Here is a 17605-nt window from a genome sequence, read left to right on the forward strand (position 1 = left end):
ACAGGGTAGCCAAGGGGCTGGCACTTGTCTGAGATGCTCTTCTGAGCAGGTTCCTTTAGTTTCTCCTTCTCTCACTCACAGTCATGCTGGTACTTTTGCACTTTACAGACTTTCACTCAGCAATGAAACATCTCAAGGGCCAGGAGCTGGACTGTGATGATCCTTGTGAATCCCTTCCACTCAGGATATTCTAAATAGCAATTCACACCCAGCAATAGTCCCAGAGCAGAAGATCAGGGACAAAGCCTGATGGGGCAGCAGCACATTCCACATCACATCCCAGCTGCTCAGGAAGAGTGGTGCATTTGTACCTGCCCTTCTGCAAGGTAAATCACCCCACATTTCAGAAAACACACAACAGAGCTGATCCTTAACCACAGACTTCATTTTGCACCTGGGTCATTTTAACAAGTACCACCCCAAGTTTGTACATAACAATGTTACCAAGCCCCAGCTGCAGGTGGGTCAGTCCCACCCTTCACTGCTGTTTCAGTCCTCAGTCACAGCCTCCTCTGCTGTCTGACATTCCCAAGGCATCCTCACTGTCTCTCAGAACAGCAGCCACAGCTTCACTGCTTGGCTTCATCCCTCCTCTCTCCCTTCTGCTCCACACAGGCAGCTCAGCAATCCTGTTCCACTTGGCACATTCTTCTTCCTTCACTGCTTGAAATGAAGGAGCTTCTGTCACTGCCACACCTGGACCTCTGCACAACCACAGCCTGGGCAGCACTCACAGGTTTATCTGCATGGCTCCCCCCAGCCCTAAGATGTATTTTCCTGCCTTATTTGCCATTGCTTTCACTGAAAGGCAAGAAGGAGCTGGAAAGCTGGTGCCAGTAGGATGCCAAATATATTCTTTCTTACACAGGAAAAGGAATAGCAACATATCACCAGTAACTTGGATGCTGTCAAACCACACTCAATGCACATTCGGGGAGGGATAAAGATGGCTACAGCTCCCTTCTGTGGTTAAACAGGCCTGGCCTGCTCTCTAAGGAGCTCACTCGACTTTGGACCCTCTCTTTGGGTCAGCCCTCCAGCTGATTTCACCTGTAATCCAGGGTTTTTCCTTCAAATCCTAAAACTGGGAGCAGAGGCAGGGTAAAGGTGCCCTACCCATGCTCTCCTAATCCAGAAAAAAATGAGAAGCAGTAAAAATGAAGTAACATGAAAATCATCCCCCCATCAACTCTGTCAGCTGAGTCCCAAACCTGAGTTGAAGAGACTGACCACACTGAAGTGTAAGGACAGGGACCTGCAGATGGCCACCCCTAGCTCTGACATTTGTGCCCATCTCAGGCAGCTCAGGAGAAGGAATTCTTAGCACAAATGAAAAGAGAGAATAGACATCTGCTGTTTGGGAAATCTGTTCTGAGATGGAAGATGGAGAGTAACAGCAAAGCTCTGAAGCAATACACATTGTTTCACAGATTTCCTTGTCAAGAGATCTTGTGAGAGGTGTGAACATAACAAAGTGTCATCATTCCTCCAAGCTGAATCCATACAAATCATTGCCCTCAGCTCCAGATATAGGTTTCTAGAGCAAGCAGATAAACCAATCTCCCAACCCACCAGAGCATTTTCTCCTGTCACAAAAACAATCCAATTATCTTTTGCTGGGATGTCTGTTGAATACTCATGGAAAGGCTCACGGGTACATGACCTTCACGACAGAGGAACGGCAGAAGCAGCAAAAGCAGAAAATCCCAGAAGTTGCAGTAGCTGCATAAATCATATTCTTCCCCCCCATAAAATCCAGACCATTGAAAAAGCATCACTGACCTCTCAATCCCGAAATACAAATAGGAAAAATTTTTTGAAACCACCTTTGACAAGTGTCACCTTATTTGAGGGATTGTTTGCCAAGTGGGGAGCGAGGCATTTGACTTGGTAAATTCTTCCTCCCTCAAACTCTGTTCTGTCACTCTATGTACACACACCCATACATATGTAAATACGTAAAGCAGTGCATAAACAAGCCCATAAGGCTTCCCCAGCCCAGCTTTGAGATCTGTGCTGCTGGGCTTTGAGAGGACAACTCACCTTGGGCTTTTCTACCTGTTTGGTTGTCTTGGTCAGGTCACCGGAGTTCTCGGCTGACGACGTTCCCGGTGTCCTGGCTCCGTCTGCAGACTCTAAGCCAGGAAGCAACGCTTGAGAACAGCTGCACTGGGGCTCCTTCACCTTCTGACCTGAGATCAGATAGGTCTTTAAACCTACAAGAAATAGAAATGACCAGTCAGAACCACAGAAAGACAGAGAGAACACTCCTTTGGGCTTGTCAGACACAGTGACTACCAAAGCACTGCCAAGACTCTGGAATACAGCACACTAAAAGAGAGTGGCTGGGAAAAATGACCAGGAATACAAATATGTTCTCTGCAAAGTGGTGGCAAAAAGGGTTCCCCAAATCTGCTGTTCCAGACACAGGAGTGACTCCGACACACAGCAACATGTACTCTCTTTATTCCACTCTCACTCATGTTCTTCTGAAAAACACAGCTAAGACCTTATGTATTTGCTTCTAAGTCCTAATTTGAGCTTTCACTTTAACTCTTTAATTCTGGAAAGGATCTGCAGCCTGGTTTTCACTGATATCTGTATTAATATTCTACTTCTGAAAAAGCAGCATGTACTCCTTCACTTGCCAGAGAGATGTCGTGAACATTACTTAGTGCTGGTAGCACATTGAGAAAGGAAATGGCATTTAAGTGCTAGAAATTCTGATGGGTTTTCATAGTTAGTGCAGACTTCACATTTTTAAAGAACAAAATCAATCTCCCTCTCTCGCACGTACACCCACACACGCCCTCTGCAACTGGTGTATGAATTGAAGCATAATTGGAAAGCAGATCCAATATTAAAGGCCAGGCTGGTAAATAGCAGGTTGTATCAAGCTGAGCTGTATCAAAAACCTGTTCAAAAAATGAAAGATCGGAATTTCATTTAACATAGCACTTCTTTTACATCCTTGAACTTTGCGCTGTGGTGTTCCGGGCTATTTCTAGACACAAAGCCTGAGAAGGAGCTCTTAACCACAGCTTTCTGAATTCACAGGAGTTCATTTCATTGCCACTGGATGGGCAATGTCCTGCTCAGCACCGAGGGGCACCAACGTCCCTCAAAAGGAGTGGAGGGCACCGGTGTGCAGAAGGGCAAAGCGCTCCTTTTTCTGTGGTGCCAGAGCCCACATTTCCAGGGAATGCTGCCCCAAATCTTCCCTGCCCCAGGCTCCTGGGATGGCTGCTGGGTCCCACCTGGGTCAGCTCTGCAACCCCTCCCTAACCCTGAGACTTGGCTCCCGGTGCAGCCAGACACGGCTGTCACAGCCATCGACCCATTCCATTGGCTCCATGCACAGGGCGAGCGCTGGAAATAAATGTGTCAAGTTGCAGCCTGAGGACGAGGGCAGGTTCCTGCTCCCTGTGATAAGGTCACTCTCTCATAACCTCCTTCACAGACAGAAAATCATATTCCATAAACCTTGCTTTAGGTCTGTAATACACAACACAGACTGTGCGCGGCCGAAACCTTTCCAACAAAAATAATTCAGGCACACTAAGAGCAAATTTGCAGTTTCTGTCTTTATGCCACTCGTAGCTTCAGCTCCTGAACGTGACAAGCAGCACAGGAAGCCACATCCCTACCCACCATGTCCCCCTCGGGCTCCAAAGCTGCTGGGAAAGCTCTGCTGCTCCAAACCCGGGCGCACTTGCTGGCATCTCGAGATGCGACGCCATAGCCAATCTTTATTTTTATATCATTTATAGCAGCGCTCAGATTTTATTTGGCAGTGCTGCTTAATAAAATCCTGACTGCTGCTGGCTTCCAGATGTCGGGCTCTCTCCTTCAGACTTCTGCTGATGGGGGCTGTTGTTTGAGGAATTCACCACAATCAGTTCACAATTATATGTTTACTCTTGTAAAGGCTGAAGCATTAACTGACTACTCCTATTTTTAAAAGCTACCTTAAAGCAACAGGAGTAATTTCTCTACTCCTATTATTTCCTCCAATTTTTTCCTACACAAACATCTTTTCTTTGTTTATTGTACTTTTGAAAAGGCACTTTTTATGTCTTACCGTGCTGTGCAGGAAAATTATTTTGTCAATCTTGTTGCATGCAGTAAAATTATCTCCAGTTTGAGCTCCACACTGAGGGAAAGGGGAAAAGGCTACAACACCAGACACTGCAAATGGATTTGGGAGAGCAGAATCCAGCCTTGCCCCAGCCTGAAACATCAGCTCCTTGACCCCATCCCCCACCTTGTCCTCTCCATCCCTGGCAAACTCGCCAGCCCACAGCACATCAACAGCAGCCACTCTGTTCTCCAGGCTTTAAAGGTGGCTAAAATGCCTGGTTGTTGGCACCAAGGACTCTAAAAATCTCTTTATTCCCTCCTCGTGCTCCCCAGCCCCAGCATAAGGAGTGTTACTCAAAAGGGGTAATTTGAATTGGGACACAGAAAAACCAATATCCTGCATGTGTTTTGTATGGAGCCAACAAGAGAGCTAGGAGGAGAAAAAGGTTATTTTTGTAAAGGTTTGGAAAAGGAGAGGTGTAAAAACCTTTCATCTTTACAAAACTTTACTAACATGGCCTAACTAATACTTTGTTTGTTATTAAATCCTTATGATGGGAAAACTCCACTTGCTTCAGGGGTCCTTGGAACTCTGTGACACTTCACAAAGCACCTCCTAGGCTGAGTCTGAAACATTTTGGTATAAAAAAGGGTCATTAGTCGAGTGGAACTGTACTGGTGTAACTAAAATGCATCATTTGAGAACCGTGTTCTCCCTCCTTTGACATTTCCAGGGAATTAGTACAACCAACACTGTCATTTTCCACACAAGCAGTGCAGCGAGTGAAAAACATCCACACCAGCACGTTTAAATCAATTAAGTAACATGACAATAAGGAATGAATAAATAGAGGAGCTGCTATTTTATGTGAAAATGCAATTTTTGGTCTGTGTTGCTGCGCAACGAAGTAACTCAAGACATGGCAATGCAGAAAATGATATGAGGTGCTTGCAGCGCTATTTATAAAGGCCAAGATCAATCTTGTACTCACTTCCTTCCCTGAAATTTATCCAAAATAAATGCTGAAGCACAACCTCAAAGTGCCTGATAGCAAATCTGTCCTCTGGCAAGTTTTAACCTGCAATTCTGCTTTTTCCAGAGGTGGTTCTTGGAAGCAAAGAAAGGGAACAGGCTACAACAACCCCAATAAACCAACTTAACACAGTAATATTTTCTGCCCTGAGAAAAAAACGAGCTCTCTCGTGTTTCTCTGAGGAACACAAACCATTCCTTTCACTGCTCTTCAAGGTCTGAGATCCTGCAAGCATTATAAAGAATAACAGCTCCTGCACACTAAGCCAAAACACTCATTTCTTGAAGTCATCTACTTTGAATATTGACATGGCAGTGTTTGCAAAGTGTATTTTTGACAAAATAATAACAGATGAGATCTTCATAGAACGACTGTGGGTTTCTTAGTCCTACTACTGTGGAATTTTAGAAGCATTAGTGAGTCTCTGTACTTGGCTCCTTCCTTCAGATCGCCTTTCTTTGATCCCTGGCATTTCTCTAAGCTTATAAAAACAGAAAACCCACCCCCCAACCACTAAAAACCACTCCTAATAACAACAAAAAAAAATCCTATGCATGCGCTCACACACAAATTCTTTTCCGTCTGCACAAAAATAAACAGGAGTTATTATAAATAAGGCTGTGTGTAAACATCCCAGGCTTCCCCCAGGTTGTGGTGGCGTGAGAAAAGGCGGTGGCCGTGAGCACAGGGGATTCAGGAGCACAGGAGAGGCTGCAGCTCCCTCCTGCCATCCCCAGGGACACCCCGAGCAGCCCTGGAGAGAATCCCCATCCCCAGCAGGGCCTGCAGAGGAAAAGCATCCCAGGTAATTTGTGGGAAGTTACTTGCCAGGAAGGAACAGGGAAAGGGAGAGGAAAGATGTTCTGATCCCTCCTTAATTCAGTCATTTATTCCTTCCTTTCAGCTCATTTATCCTCATGACTTCAGGTCAGAAGTTGCTCTTATTCCAATCTAATCTAATTTTTTACATTAGGAGAGGACATCCCTCCATGCATCTGTTTAGGACAGGATGTCTTTTCCTACAGGAAATGAGGGATTAACACAAATACTGACAAGAAATTCTTGGACAAAATATTCAAGTTTCAATTTTTGATGCTTCAACTGTTTGGAACTGAAACTTTTTACCCCTCTGTTGATAGCACACAGGAAAATTTCTTTCTCTAGCAAACATTTTTACACTTCTCATGTCTCTGTATAAGGAAATTCAAATTCTTTTGAAACCCTTCTCAGCACTGATTTGAAGAGACACGCAAAAACAATGACATTTCAGTCACGGCCTTACGGATTCATTTAATCAGAATATCCCTGTTCCTCCCTCCATGGATCACTTCACCTTTTTAGCTGCAGTGTGGGCAGTTTAACAGGTGAGCATCCTTTTCTGATTAAATGCTTGCCAGTACACAGCCCTCTGTGCTATTTTATTACATCAATATTCCTTATATTGATGTAATAAAATCCAACTTGTAATGATTACAACCCCTTTGACCAAACAGTTTTATATTAATACTGCTCTTTCACTGTTTAATTTTTCAACATTTCCTTTGCAGTCTTCATGCTTTAACCATTTAATCATATCTCAGGTCTGAGCTCCTTTCTGAACTGATGGGTAACTCATTTCTGGGTTCTGCTTCTCTGCAATCCATCAGCTTTTTGCTTTCTCTTTTTAGAAAGACAATAAAAAGTTTTCTCCATGCCTTTTAAAGACATCTTTGCACTTTAACAAAAACATGGGAGTGAAAATACTGATATTCAGGCACTGCCACTCTAGGGAAAGGAAACACAGACCTATGGTGAGGTTTCCTCACACAATAAAAGGTGCTGCTACACAATTTCATTAGACTGACTTGCTCTGTAAAATAAATTATTAACTGTGATTTCTGGAATGTAACATGACTGGCAAATAGTAACTAAAAAAATCCCACCAGTGTATTTACTTCTAATTGCAGTCTTTTTTGGGCATCTCACTTTTCTGTGCTGGTGGGTTTGGTTTTTCCCTTATCAAAGCTCAAATGATTTTTCAGGCACTAACCTAATGTCCATGCATGAAATAACACAGCACAAACCACCAGCCCAGGAGCTTTAGTATCCTTTGGGTCCAAGCTGCTGCTGAATCTAAAGATGATTTCCAGCAGCAAATATTGTCCCTCATTCTTAAAGTTCAACTGTTGCCAAATCTGTATTTATGGGGAGTGTTTTCTCTTTATTAGAGCCAGGGAGTTCACACAAACTTCTTCCTTCCTCCCAGCACAACACTCTCATCTACTGAATAGGAACTGGGATTTTATACCACAAAAAAACAAACAAAAAAAAACCCTGTTGTCTTGTCACTACTCGAGGTTTAGCTTGGGAATTAGGGAAAAATTTTCATTGAAAGGGTTGTCAGGCATTGAAAGGGGCTGCCCAGGGAGGTGGTGCAGTCACCACCCCCAGGTATTTCAATGCCTGGACATGGCACTCGGTGCCTGCCTGCCAAGGGGGCTGCTCACACACAGCACCTGGTGACCCCGGAGGGTTACTCCAACCCAAGTGACTTTGTGACTCTGTGAATCCCCCCTCTCTGATCTTTGCTGCAGGCCCGGGGGCAGCCCCAGAGCCCAGCCTGCTCCCTCCCGCCTGGGCTGATGCTCAGAGCCTGCAGAGTGGCCAGGGCTGCAGAGCCACCCTGGTCCTGCCCTGCCCTTCCTCTTGTCCTGCCCGTGCTCACAGCAACCTGGGCCCTGCCAGCCAAAGCCAGCACGTTTCTTCACACACGTTGGATTAAGTTCTTTTTTACTCAGAGATGGGGTAACTGAGAGGGGGTTTTAAAAATTTTTATTCTATTTTTAGTCTCATGAGAAGGGTGAGACAATACAGAGGTTCTAATTCATGCTATTACAATTAGAAGCTATTTCTTAATTATTATATATGTATAGAGTAATTATTTTATATTTTTATATCTCTATGTATTTATTATACATATATGTAATTATTTTATCATCTATTTTATAGTTCTATTTCTCTAAAGTATTCAGACTTTTCCCTAAGGCTATTTTTGAAACTTGTTTTTAGTTCTATTTCTCTCTCAACAGTGTCTATCGTATTCTATAGCATTTCTCAGTCAACATTTCTAATCTCAAAGTTTACACACAAAAGCTCACACAAATGTGAGCCTTCTGTCAAGATTTAAAAATTTTCTGGGAATTTATTTCCCACACACACACAATTAATGAAGACCTTTATGTTAATTCCTATAACCCCATAAAATGCTTACCATTTTCTACTGCCCAACGGGGTGTGTGTAACATCACACCCAGCAGTTCACTGAACACTTCAGGATCAAATGCACCCTAAAGACCCCACATTATTATATCCATTCTTGAAAAACAGTTGGGGAAGCAACAGTAAAGGTAAACACAATGCATCTGACTGCTCTAATGAAGGCTGTGCAGAATGACATGAAAAAAAAAATTCATGAGGTTTTTTTTTCTATTTTAAAGCCCTAAAAATACCCCTAAGTGAATCCCAGCTTTTTATCTGCAGATATTTCAGTGATAAAGCTGGAATCCAGAATTACACCACTGTCTTTTATACAGCAGGCTTTGTGTCACTCACACTGCACGACTGCACAAAAGGACACTGAATGACTCTATAAAAAATTGAATTTATTTCCCCCAACCTGCAAAGCAATGAAGCAAGTCCCACCCTCTAACCCACAGAAACCACTTCCAGCTCAGTGCAACACAAGCATGTAACCCAAAACACTCGGATTCCAAACAAGCCTACCTGGAAAAGCACTTTGAATGTATGGAGCAACATTTCCTGTGGCTAAAATGAGAAAGAGAATTTCTGAGCCAACTTGCTATCTTAGGTCTCTGGAAAGCAGAAACAACGATAATAAGAAACAGAACTTTATAGACTGGAAAGACAAAAGAAACCCAAAAAAGCCAAAGCCCCAAACCTATCTTCATAATCTCCAAGGAAGAGCTGCAAGAGCCAGAGAAACCAGAGGCATCTTCTGTATTATGGTAAACTGCTGTTTTCCTTATGCCCCCTTTCTTTAGCAAAGTACTTATTTTTGATCTTTTGATCCTCTAACAGACAACAGTGGGTTTGGAAAATGCTGATAAACAACACATGTGCAATTTTGGTATTCAACATCTGCCAGTTTTAAGTGGGGAACTCTGGACCCAAACCCACAATATACATTTATAGCTAAGCTGCAGAAAGGAAGTTGCAGGCTGGTAATCCATCCTTGTTCAATCTCTTTTACCTTCTTCTCACCTGAGTGAGATAAAATAACCCAGCCAAAGGAAAAACACAGCAGAAAAAGGCCTGGGCAAACCCAGCACAGACATGCAGCTCAAACACACTGGTCCAGCTGCCACTGCTGGCTCAGGAATACATATATATATATATATATGTATTTATTTAAACTCTCCTGGCAGATGAAAGACAGGCTGAAGAGAGACTCATCCCTAAACTGGGCTTTATGACTGCCCTTATTTACGTTCAGCTCCCCCAGCTCTGCTGCTGCCCAAGTGCCTCTGACCACGGCCTGAGAGTAAACAGCAGATGAGCCCATTCTCTGCAGTGACGCTGGGGTTTTAACTCATTTTTTCACCTCAGTACAGCTCACAGCTTGTCACCTTAATAGCAGAGAAAAGCAGGTTTAAGGAAAGGTAAGCCTGGGATTCTGCAGTCTTGCCAGGGGCAAGGGAAGCTTGAAGTCCAGAAAATTTACTAACATGCTGCAGAGAAGAGATTCTGTCCTAAGGGTTCCTCACAAAACCTAGGAGATATATCATGTTCCTACATTTAAAGGTAAAAAGAGGCCCTAATTCCAGCTCTAAGATATTGGGGATTAACTGGTAAAAATACTGTCTGGCTTTTACTGACACTGCTCAGCCATCCTGTAAACTCTCCTGCAGTCTGGGTCACAAAGACAAATTCCATGATGCAATCCCACGCCTGAAAAGGCATCTGCTATTATTTTATTGACATTATTTTTCACATTTATTGACAATCCCTTTGCCCTCTGTGTTAATTTTAACACCTAAAAAGGAATAAGCATGCTAAGAGAACCAGAAATGTTTGAACAATGCAGGTGGCCAAGGCACAAGTCACCCAAGCACGTGAGGGCATGGCACTTGCAGGGGGCTCCAAACACCTAAAAAATTATTCTATTCCCCCCCCACCCCAGAATATCTTTTTTGGAAACAGAAATGATAATGAATTAGAAACTGAATCTAGTAAAGACACAGCCCAATCAGAATTCATCGTTTGCTTCACTGCTGGATCGGGAATGAAGTGCCAGTGGAAGAGCAGCAGCAAGGAGCAGCAGGGATGGAGACTGAGAGCCTCAGCCCCAGTGCAACCACTGCCCAGCACTGCCCAGCTCCCTGCTGCAGCCACTGCAGACTGGGAGCTGTGGGATGGAGAGCTCCATCCTGTGGGTGTAACTGCAGTGATGTAAAGCACGTGTAAATACACTTTAGACACATAACATGCCTGTTTTGGCAGGCTCAGGACCCTGGGCTTCAAGGAAAATTATAAGGTCACAGCACTGTGAAGTCTTTTGAAGACATTACAGAGAGTCTTTTTCTTGCAGCTTCTTGTTCAGGATGCAAATGTGGGTTTGGAGTTTTTTCTTCCCCCTCATCATTGACAGGAAGGTACCTCAGAGCCCAAAACCAGACGGCCAAGGCCATAACCAACCCCAACAGCTCCACAATGTCAAACACAGGGCACAGATCAGCCCCTGGAGCTCTTCCCTAACACAAATCCATTACACACATCCCTGTCCATACCTGAAATTCCTGCTGCATGGCAACAGCATGGAAGCCAGCAGGATGACAGAGAAAGCCTTTGGGAATAGCTTTCTGTATGGCCTCTTCAATCCAAGCTTTTGGGCAGGATCTCTCTAGGTTTCCCTGGTGAATTTGCACACGTGGGAAGTTCTGACATTCTACATTGCCCAGAGAGTGCAGCAGTCCTTTGGGATATGTAGTATATACTTCCAAAACTTCCTTTCATTATAAACAAGAAAGCATTTGCAACTTAAAACTACTGTGGGAGGGAAACAAGCAATCTGAACACGGCACAGGAGATATCTCCAAGGGAAGGACTTCAAACAGTCTATTTAAACAGCAGCGTTATAAACCAGAGATCTATGGACAGATAAGGATTTCTCAACAAAAATTCCACTGCTCTAGACAGGACAATTATACAAAGCCACAAACATCCCAGAAAGACATCATATATATTACATTTTCTTCCCACACACTAGCTGGCATACCTCAGGAGCTACGGATGGCTGCACCAACCTCTGCTACACACAGGCAGAATTAAAAAGAAGTCAAAGAGAGGCTCTAGGTGCAAGTTTTCTTAGCTCCAGGCTCTCAAGAATGGAAAATTATTCATTTTAAACTAAAAAGGCGAGGCCACAGTGAAAGCAGTTAGAAGCTTATTAGAAATCCCACCCAGAAAAATTCCACTTGGGACCAGAGGATGCCACCTATCTTTTTGATTGATATTTCAGAATTAATGAATAACAAACGTGCAAGATGGAAGAGAGGACTCCAATAAAAAACAATAGTCTGATGCAACTGGAGCCTGCTTGGCCCATGGTAACCGAGTGAGCTATTGTGGCTCTCTGGACTAACACTTTTTAATAGAATCCAGATTCAATTTAAACAAGACTTTAGCAGCCTGTTTTGTTACACTGCTGCAATCTCTTTGTGTTGACAGGACTACGATCCGGCAAATTCCTTCCCTCTTGCATAATGCAGGTAGCTGGATGTGACATGCTTAATCAGCATTTTTAGGGAGCAGGGCAAGCCCACAGGCTGGCAGTGCCCTCATGCTCCAGGGGTTCAGAGGGAAGTAAAACCCAAATCAGCTAAAATCCATGTGCAAAGCTGGTGGGCTCTGCATGGGGAACACAAGTACCTTCCATCTTGTTACCTTGAAGAACAATTCAGTAGCTTGATTAACCTTAAGACATACTCAGAGAACATAAAAGATTTGCCCTTAAGGGATTAAATTAAAAGAAGTAAATCTGCATATTTTAGGTAATTCCTGCATTTAAAAAAAAGGGTTTTTTAGAAGTTGTATATGTCTGCATATCAGTGCTCCAAGCAAAGAAAAAGGTCATCTGGGGCCCCCAGCACAGGAAGGACATGGACCTGTGGGGAGTGAGTCCTGAGGAGGTCACGAAGGTGATCAGAGGGATGGAGCAGCTCTGCTTTGAGGAAAGCTTGGGGGAATTGGGATTGTTCTGCCTGGAGAAGAGAACCTTTGGGTTGACCCCTAACTGGGGTGGCCTTCCAGGACCTGAAGGGAACCTGCAAGGAAGTTGAGAGAGACTTTGGACAAGGGCCTGGAGCGACAGGACAAGGAGGAACGGCCTCCCACTGTCACAGAAGGGCAGGGTTAGATGGGTTGTTGAGAAGAAACTGTTCCCTATGAGGGAGGGGAGGCCTGGGCTGCCCCTGGATCCCTGAAAGTGTCCAAGGCCAGGCTGGACAGGGCTTGGAGCAACCTGGGATAGTGGCAGGCATCCCTGCCCATGGCATATTTGGGGAACAAGATGAGCTTTAAGGTCCCTTCCAACCCAAACCATTCCATGATTCTACGATCATTTTTCCACCTGCCATCAGAGCCCACCAGCACAGTTTGAAGAGTTAATATTTATACCAAATACTTGTTCAACACATTTTACTATTAGATCAGTTAATAATGGTATTTCTTCACCCATCCAAGATCTTTGGTCAGAACTGACAAGTTACACAGTGAGCAAGAACAGTTTTGACAGAGCCTGCAAAAAATGTTGCTCATCACATGGGCTGGAGTTGAGCACACGTATTCCAACACTTGGGAAGCCAGCAATCCCCCCCCCACCCCAGGACTGCTGGCTGAGGGAATCATGTGAGCACCAGGGTATTTATTCAAATTGGCTGCAAGAACCCAGACAAACAGAAATAATGTTGCAGTAGTGAATTCAGTCATTTCACAACTCCCCCAGCGCGGAGCCTTGTGCAATCCAAACAGGCAGTTGTAATTCCAGGTAAGTTGTTATTCATAACTTACACACCGCTTGTTTACATGTGGTTGACAGTTTTAAATGGTTACTAATTCAGTACTGAAAAATAAAGCTAATGCAAATAAAACTGCTGCAGGAGGCACTTCAGAATAACAATATCTCACAGTGGTATAAACACTGGTGAGGTGGTGAAGAAGAAACTCCCAAGAACTGCCACCACCTAAGTATGTATCACTATACAGCTGTATTTTAACTGGCAAGCTTCAGCCACTGAGTACTTGCAGTGTTTCTAGCTCAAAATAAGAATAATTTCAGAGCCAATGCTCTTTTCAGAACAGCTACTTGAGTGTTGTCTCTCCCAAGCAGAGGATCAGCTTTTCAGTTTATTCCCCTCCTTAGGTAAAATTGTAAACAAATAATCATTCCCCAAAATAAAAACCATTTGAAAGCCCAAAAACAAGGTTTAAAAGGAAATGTTGCCAGAACTATGTTTATTTACACAGTCAAAATGTTTCTGAAATTCCTTCCATTTCCTCAGTGTACAACACTGAGGCAACCTCCAGTCCTGACAGGCCACATTTGAACCGTCCCCTCCTCTCCGCACGGCAGCCGCGGTTTCACACGCCATCGTGGATCCACAGCATGGATCTCTTTCACCCAGGTGACACCAAACCCATCCTGGAGATGGATCACGTGGTGCTACACATGGAGCAGGCCCTCAAGACCAAGGGGCTGCTGTGATGGCTGGCTGCAGGACAGCCCTGTCACCTGGTGAAAAGGACACCGTGCTCTTGGCTTGGCAGCATGATGGGAAAGCCAAGGCCAGCTCTTTACTGGAAGAGTCTTGTCCAACAGCTCATTCAACCTCCAGTGAAGGTTTCTACCTTGTGCTCCTCAGGCTCTGGCCTCTAAGTGTGCCAAAGCACCCAAACTCTGAAGAGTCAGGAAAGCACCGCAACCAAGAATCAGGAATTGTGGAATGGTTTGGGTTGGAAGGCACCTTAAAAACCATCTAGTTCCAATACCCGCCTGCCATGACCAGGGACTTCTTCACTAGACCAGTTCCAACGTGGCCTTGACCTTCTAGTACATCTTCTACTGCTCTCTCCCACTGGATCACTGTCCAATGGAGTTCACTGCATCTCTTATTTCTGGAAAACAACCTGATGGGCAAAAAGGGTGATGACACCCCCCACCCCCAAAACTGCAAGGACAGAAAACAAATTCTCTGTCACACAAGTAGCTGTAGAGGGTTTCAGCCCATCCCTCAAACCTTCCAGCACAGAGGAGCCAAACACCTGGGTCAGGATCATCAGAGCTTACACAGATATCTCATGCCAAGCCTTAAACCATGTGTGGTGACCACAGCTAAACCTGTGGTCCTGTGTCCTCACTGCAAATGCTGGATCACTGTAGCAGCACGTACTTCACCAAATAACATAACATGATGGATTATAACATGATTCATGCCCATAAAGTACATAACATAGGCAATTAATTCTTTCATGTATCCACAGGAACACCCAATGAAACAGATATGGAGATATGTCACTTGCTACCCAACAGATTTGCTTGATCACCATTACGTCATGTCAGTAAATCCATCCAGTGGGAAGGACATTAAATAACATGCAGTTAAAGAAACATTCTCTAAATGCACATCCACTGAAATGTTCTATTTGCTCTTTTGAAATGAGTCCACCCCCATACTCCCAGCAGCAAATCTTTGCCCAGTGCTGATACTCAAACCTATTTTTAAGAGGAAGGAGATACCAACACCACCAGACAAACAAGTAGAACTCCTTCAAGTGACATAAACCAGACATGGGTAAAATCAGCATTTCTGTTTCTCCAAGGTTTGAATATTCTATAAATCATCTATTATTATTCTCTGCACTTGGACCAGTCCTGGCAGCCTAGTTCATACCAGAGCAAGCCCCCAACCACCAGCTCCTCCATCAGCTCATGGCCCACATTTGATTTCTTCATCCTTTGCAAAAACATTCTCAGACTTTGTGCTAATAACTAGCTGATTACATTTCAAACCCTCGGGCTAAAAGTTATTACTGGGGAGTGCAGGAATGTGTCTGGAATGCAAAAACAACGGGGGTGAAAAATCAGTGGGCTCTGAGCTGGTATAAATAGATAGTTCCCTGCGGAAACTCAACTCCTCTCAAAAACCAAACCCAAAGACAGTGCCCTGCTATCTCCTCCAGTAAATCTCACTGGAGAACTGACTCAGCCATCTCCCAGCCCTTAGGAAGAGGCATCTCCAGTCTCCACAAATACAATATAAATAATGTTCCTGTTGTGCTTGCATGCCAGATAGACAACCACCGTGCGTAATCTGTCGATAAACTCACGTAAGAGACAGTAGTTTCGTGACATGCCAAATACTTCACATCTTGGAAAGAAATGGGGAAAAAGTTACTCTTAGGGAAGCTTTCTCTATGGTTGAATGATGGCAGGTTTATTGACAGAAAGTTTCTGGTATGCAAACTTACTGTGGTCCAAGCAAATTCCTGCATCACCCTCCACCTGGAAGTTCAAGCTGAGTATTAAACCATGAGATCATCACAGAGGTCCGGTCTCTCTTTCCAGTCTCTGCAAAGGGGGTGTCAGCACTCAGCAAGAGAGCAGCCCTGCAAGGGCTATAAACAGGATTTATGGGATCCATGGGAATTAGGGATCAGTCCCCCCAGCTTGATTTCTGGGGCTTTGTGCTGCCCCTGTGTAACTTACATCCCTTCTCATTTGGATGCAGAGTTATTCTTAATCACTTTGAGGTACAGAAAACACTGGGGAAAATAAAGATTACAGGTCTCCAGATGAAGATTGTTCTAAAAACAACCTATTTATTTGCAGCCTTTAGGCAAAAAAAGCTTTAAAAAAGAACCTAAAGAATGAAGATCAAGTGAAAGCACAGAAACAAAGAAATATCCCCTTCCCCATCAAACTCTAAAAAAAAAAAGCTCTTGGCTGTACTTAGAACAACTGAAAGAAATCCAACAAAGACTAAATATTTCCCTAACCTCTGTATTTGCCTCTCATGCTGCTGCCATTTGCTGCCACAACTCTGTTAGAATTGGAAGAGACAACTTCATAGCCCAATTCCTTTGTACTTCCACAGAATCACTTGCCTAATGAAGTCTTTCATGGCTTATTTGAAGATTTAAGCATTCAAAAACAAAATTCCTCAATGAAGAATGAAGTGTTTTGTGGGATTACTCTTTCCCTGAGGTTAGGGATCAAGGTTTCTCAGAAACACGATGAGTCACGGTGGTTTTAGCTTACTCATCTTAAAAAGTGTGGGTTTTTTAATCTGATAACAAGCAATTCTTTTTTTTTTTTCAAAAGTATTTGAGACAACTTGTTTGAATGAGAAACAGAGTATACTTTTTGTTACCCTCACACTTGTGTAAACTATTTTATGTAAAGGGAGGATTTTATAACCAACTTTTGACATTTTTCAGCATGACTCTGCCATAACCAGTACGAGCTCTTGCTGGTTTAGAAGCAACAGCTTATCTAGAGTACAGCAAGGCAGCTGCACACCTCCGAGGTGCAAAGCAAAAAAGCACTGCTAAAATCACCATTTGATTTGCAATGTCTTCCCTCAAGGAAACTGAAATTAAAGCCACTGATACCACAAAATTGTTTTTAAACAGAGTGCATGATTTACAGGTGAGCTCACAGCTTGGTCAGTATATCTATTCCTTGGCACCAACACCAAAATCCAGTCTGTTTTCATATCACTGTTGTGTACAGTGAGATCTCTGCTCTTTATGGACATTTTGCCTTCCTGAGTGGATTTCTGACTTCATTTCACTTGTGTTGTTACTCTCGCACACTTTCCTTCCTTAATCACCAATACATAAATCATAGATGAATTTGATGTTAAAATAAAAGGTACCCTCCCAAATGATTAAGTCTAAAAAGCTTTGTTAACAAACTTGTTTAATTTTAACAATTTTCAATAAATGAAGAAATATGTTGTAAAAATAGTTTTTAATATAAAGGAAGACATGTTAGTGCTGCGGGTATTGTAAACAGGAGATTTTTCTCCCTTAAAAAGCATCATCATAGGTATCTCAAACACCAGGAAAATCAGAATGATAAGTATATTATGATACGCAGAAACATGGAAATACACGTTGCTAATACAATGGGGCTTGTTTGTCCACTTGGGGCTCTCCCCTAGACTGGAAACCTGTATTCATGGCTCTTAGGAAATGAAGCTTCAAAATGAAGAGCATTATCTTCACACACCGCACAAACCCCAACCTATACCATTTTTTTTTCTTGGTGCTAAATCCATAATTCTATTTTTTTTTTCCAGTTAGCTTCCTAGACCAAGAAAGGATTTTTCAATTTCTCATTGATCCATGCCACTGGAATTTCATGCAAGACTTTGCTTGGGAAACTGGAATGGAACTGTATGAACTCAGAAGTGAGAAAGGAAATACTTTTT

At 43.4% G+C, this 17605-nt stretch overlaps 1 protein-coding gene across 3 annotated transcripts in view; it reads right to left on the minus strand.

Annotated features, from left to right (window-relative positions):
- The window catches only part of ADCY9 (adenylate cyclase 9), an 83490-nt gene that overhangs the window by 36424 nt on the left and 29461 nt on the right, over nucleotides 1-17605 (minus strand). For 2 of the 3 annotated variants that reach the window (XM_041462682.1, XM_041462680.1), the window contains exon 2: nucleotides 2044-2216. In XM_041462682.1, coding sequence (XP_041318616.1) covers nucleotides 2044-2216 — 173 coding nt within the window. The remainder of the gene's footprint in view (nucleotides 1-2043; nucleotides 2217-17605) is intronic. The other variant, XM_041462681.1, reaches the window with a different exon arrangement.

Source organism: Pyrgilauda ruficollis, unplaced genomic scaffold, assembly GCF_017590135.1.
Source record: "Pyrgilauda ruficollis isolate IOZ18807 unplaced genomic scaffold, ASM1759013v1 scaffold16, whole genome shotgun sequence".
Lineage (NCBI taxonomy): Eukaryota > Metazoa > Chordata > Aves > Passeriformes > Passeridae > Pyrgilauda > Pyrgilauda ruficollis.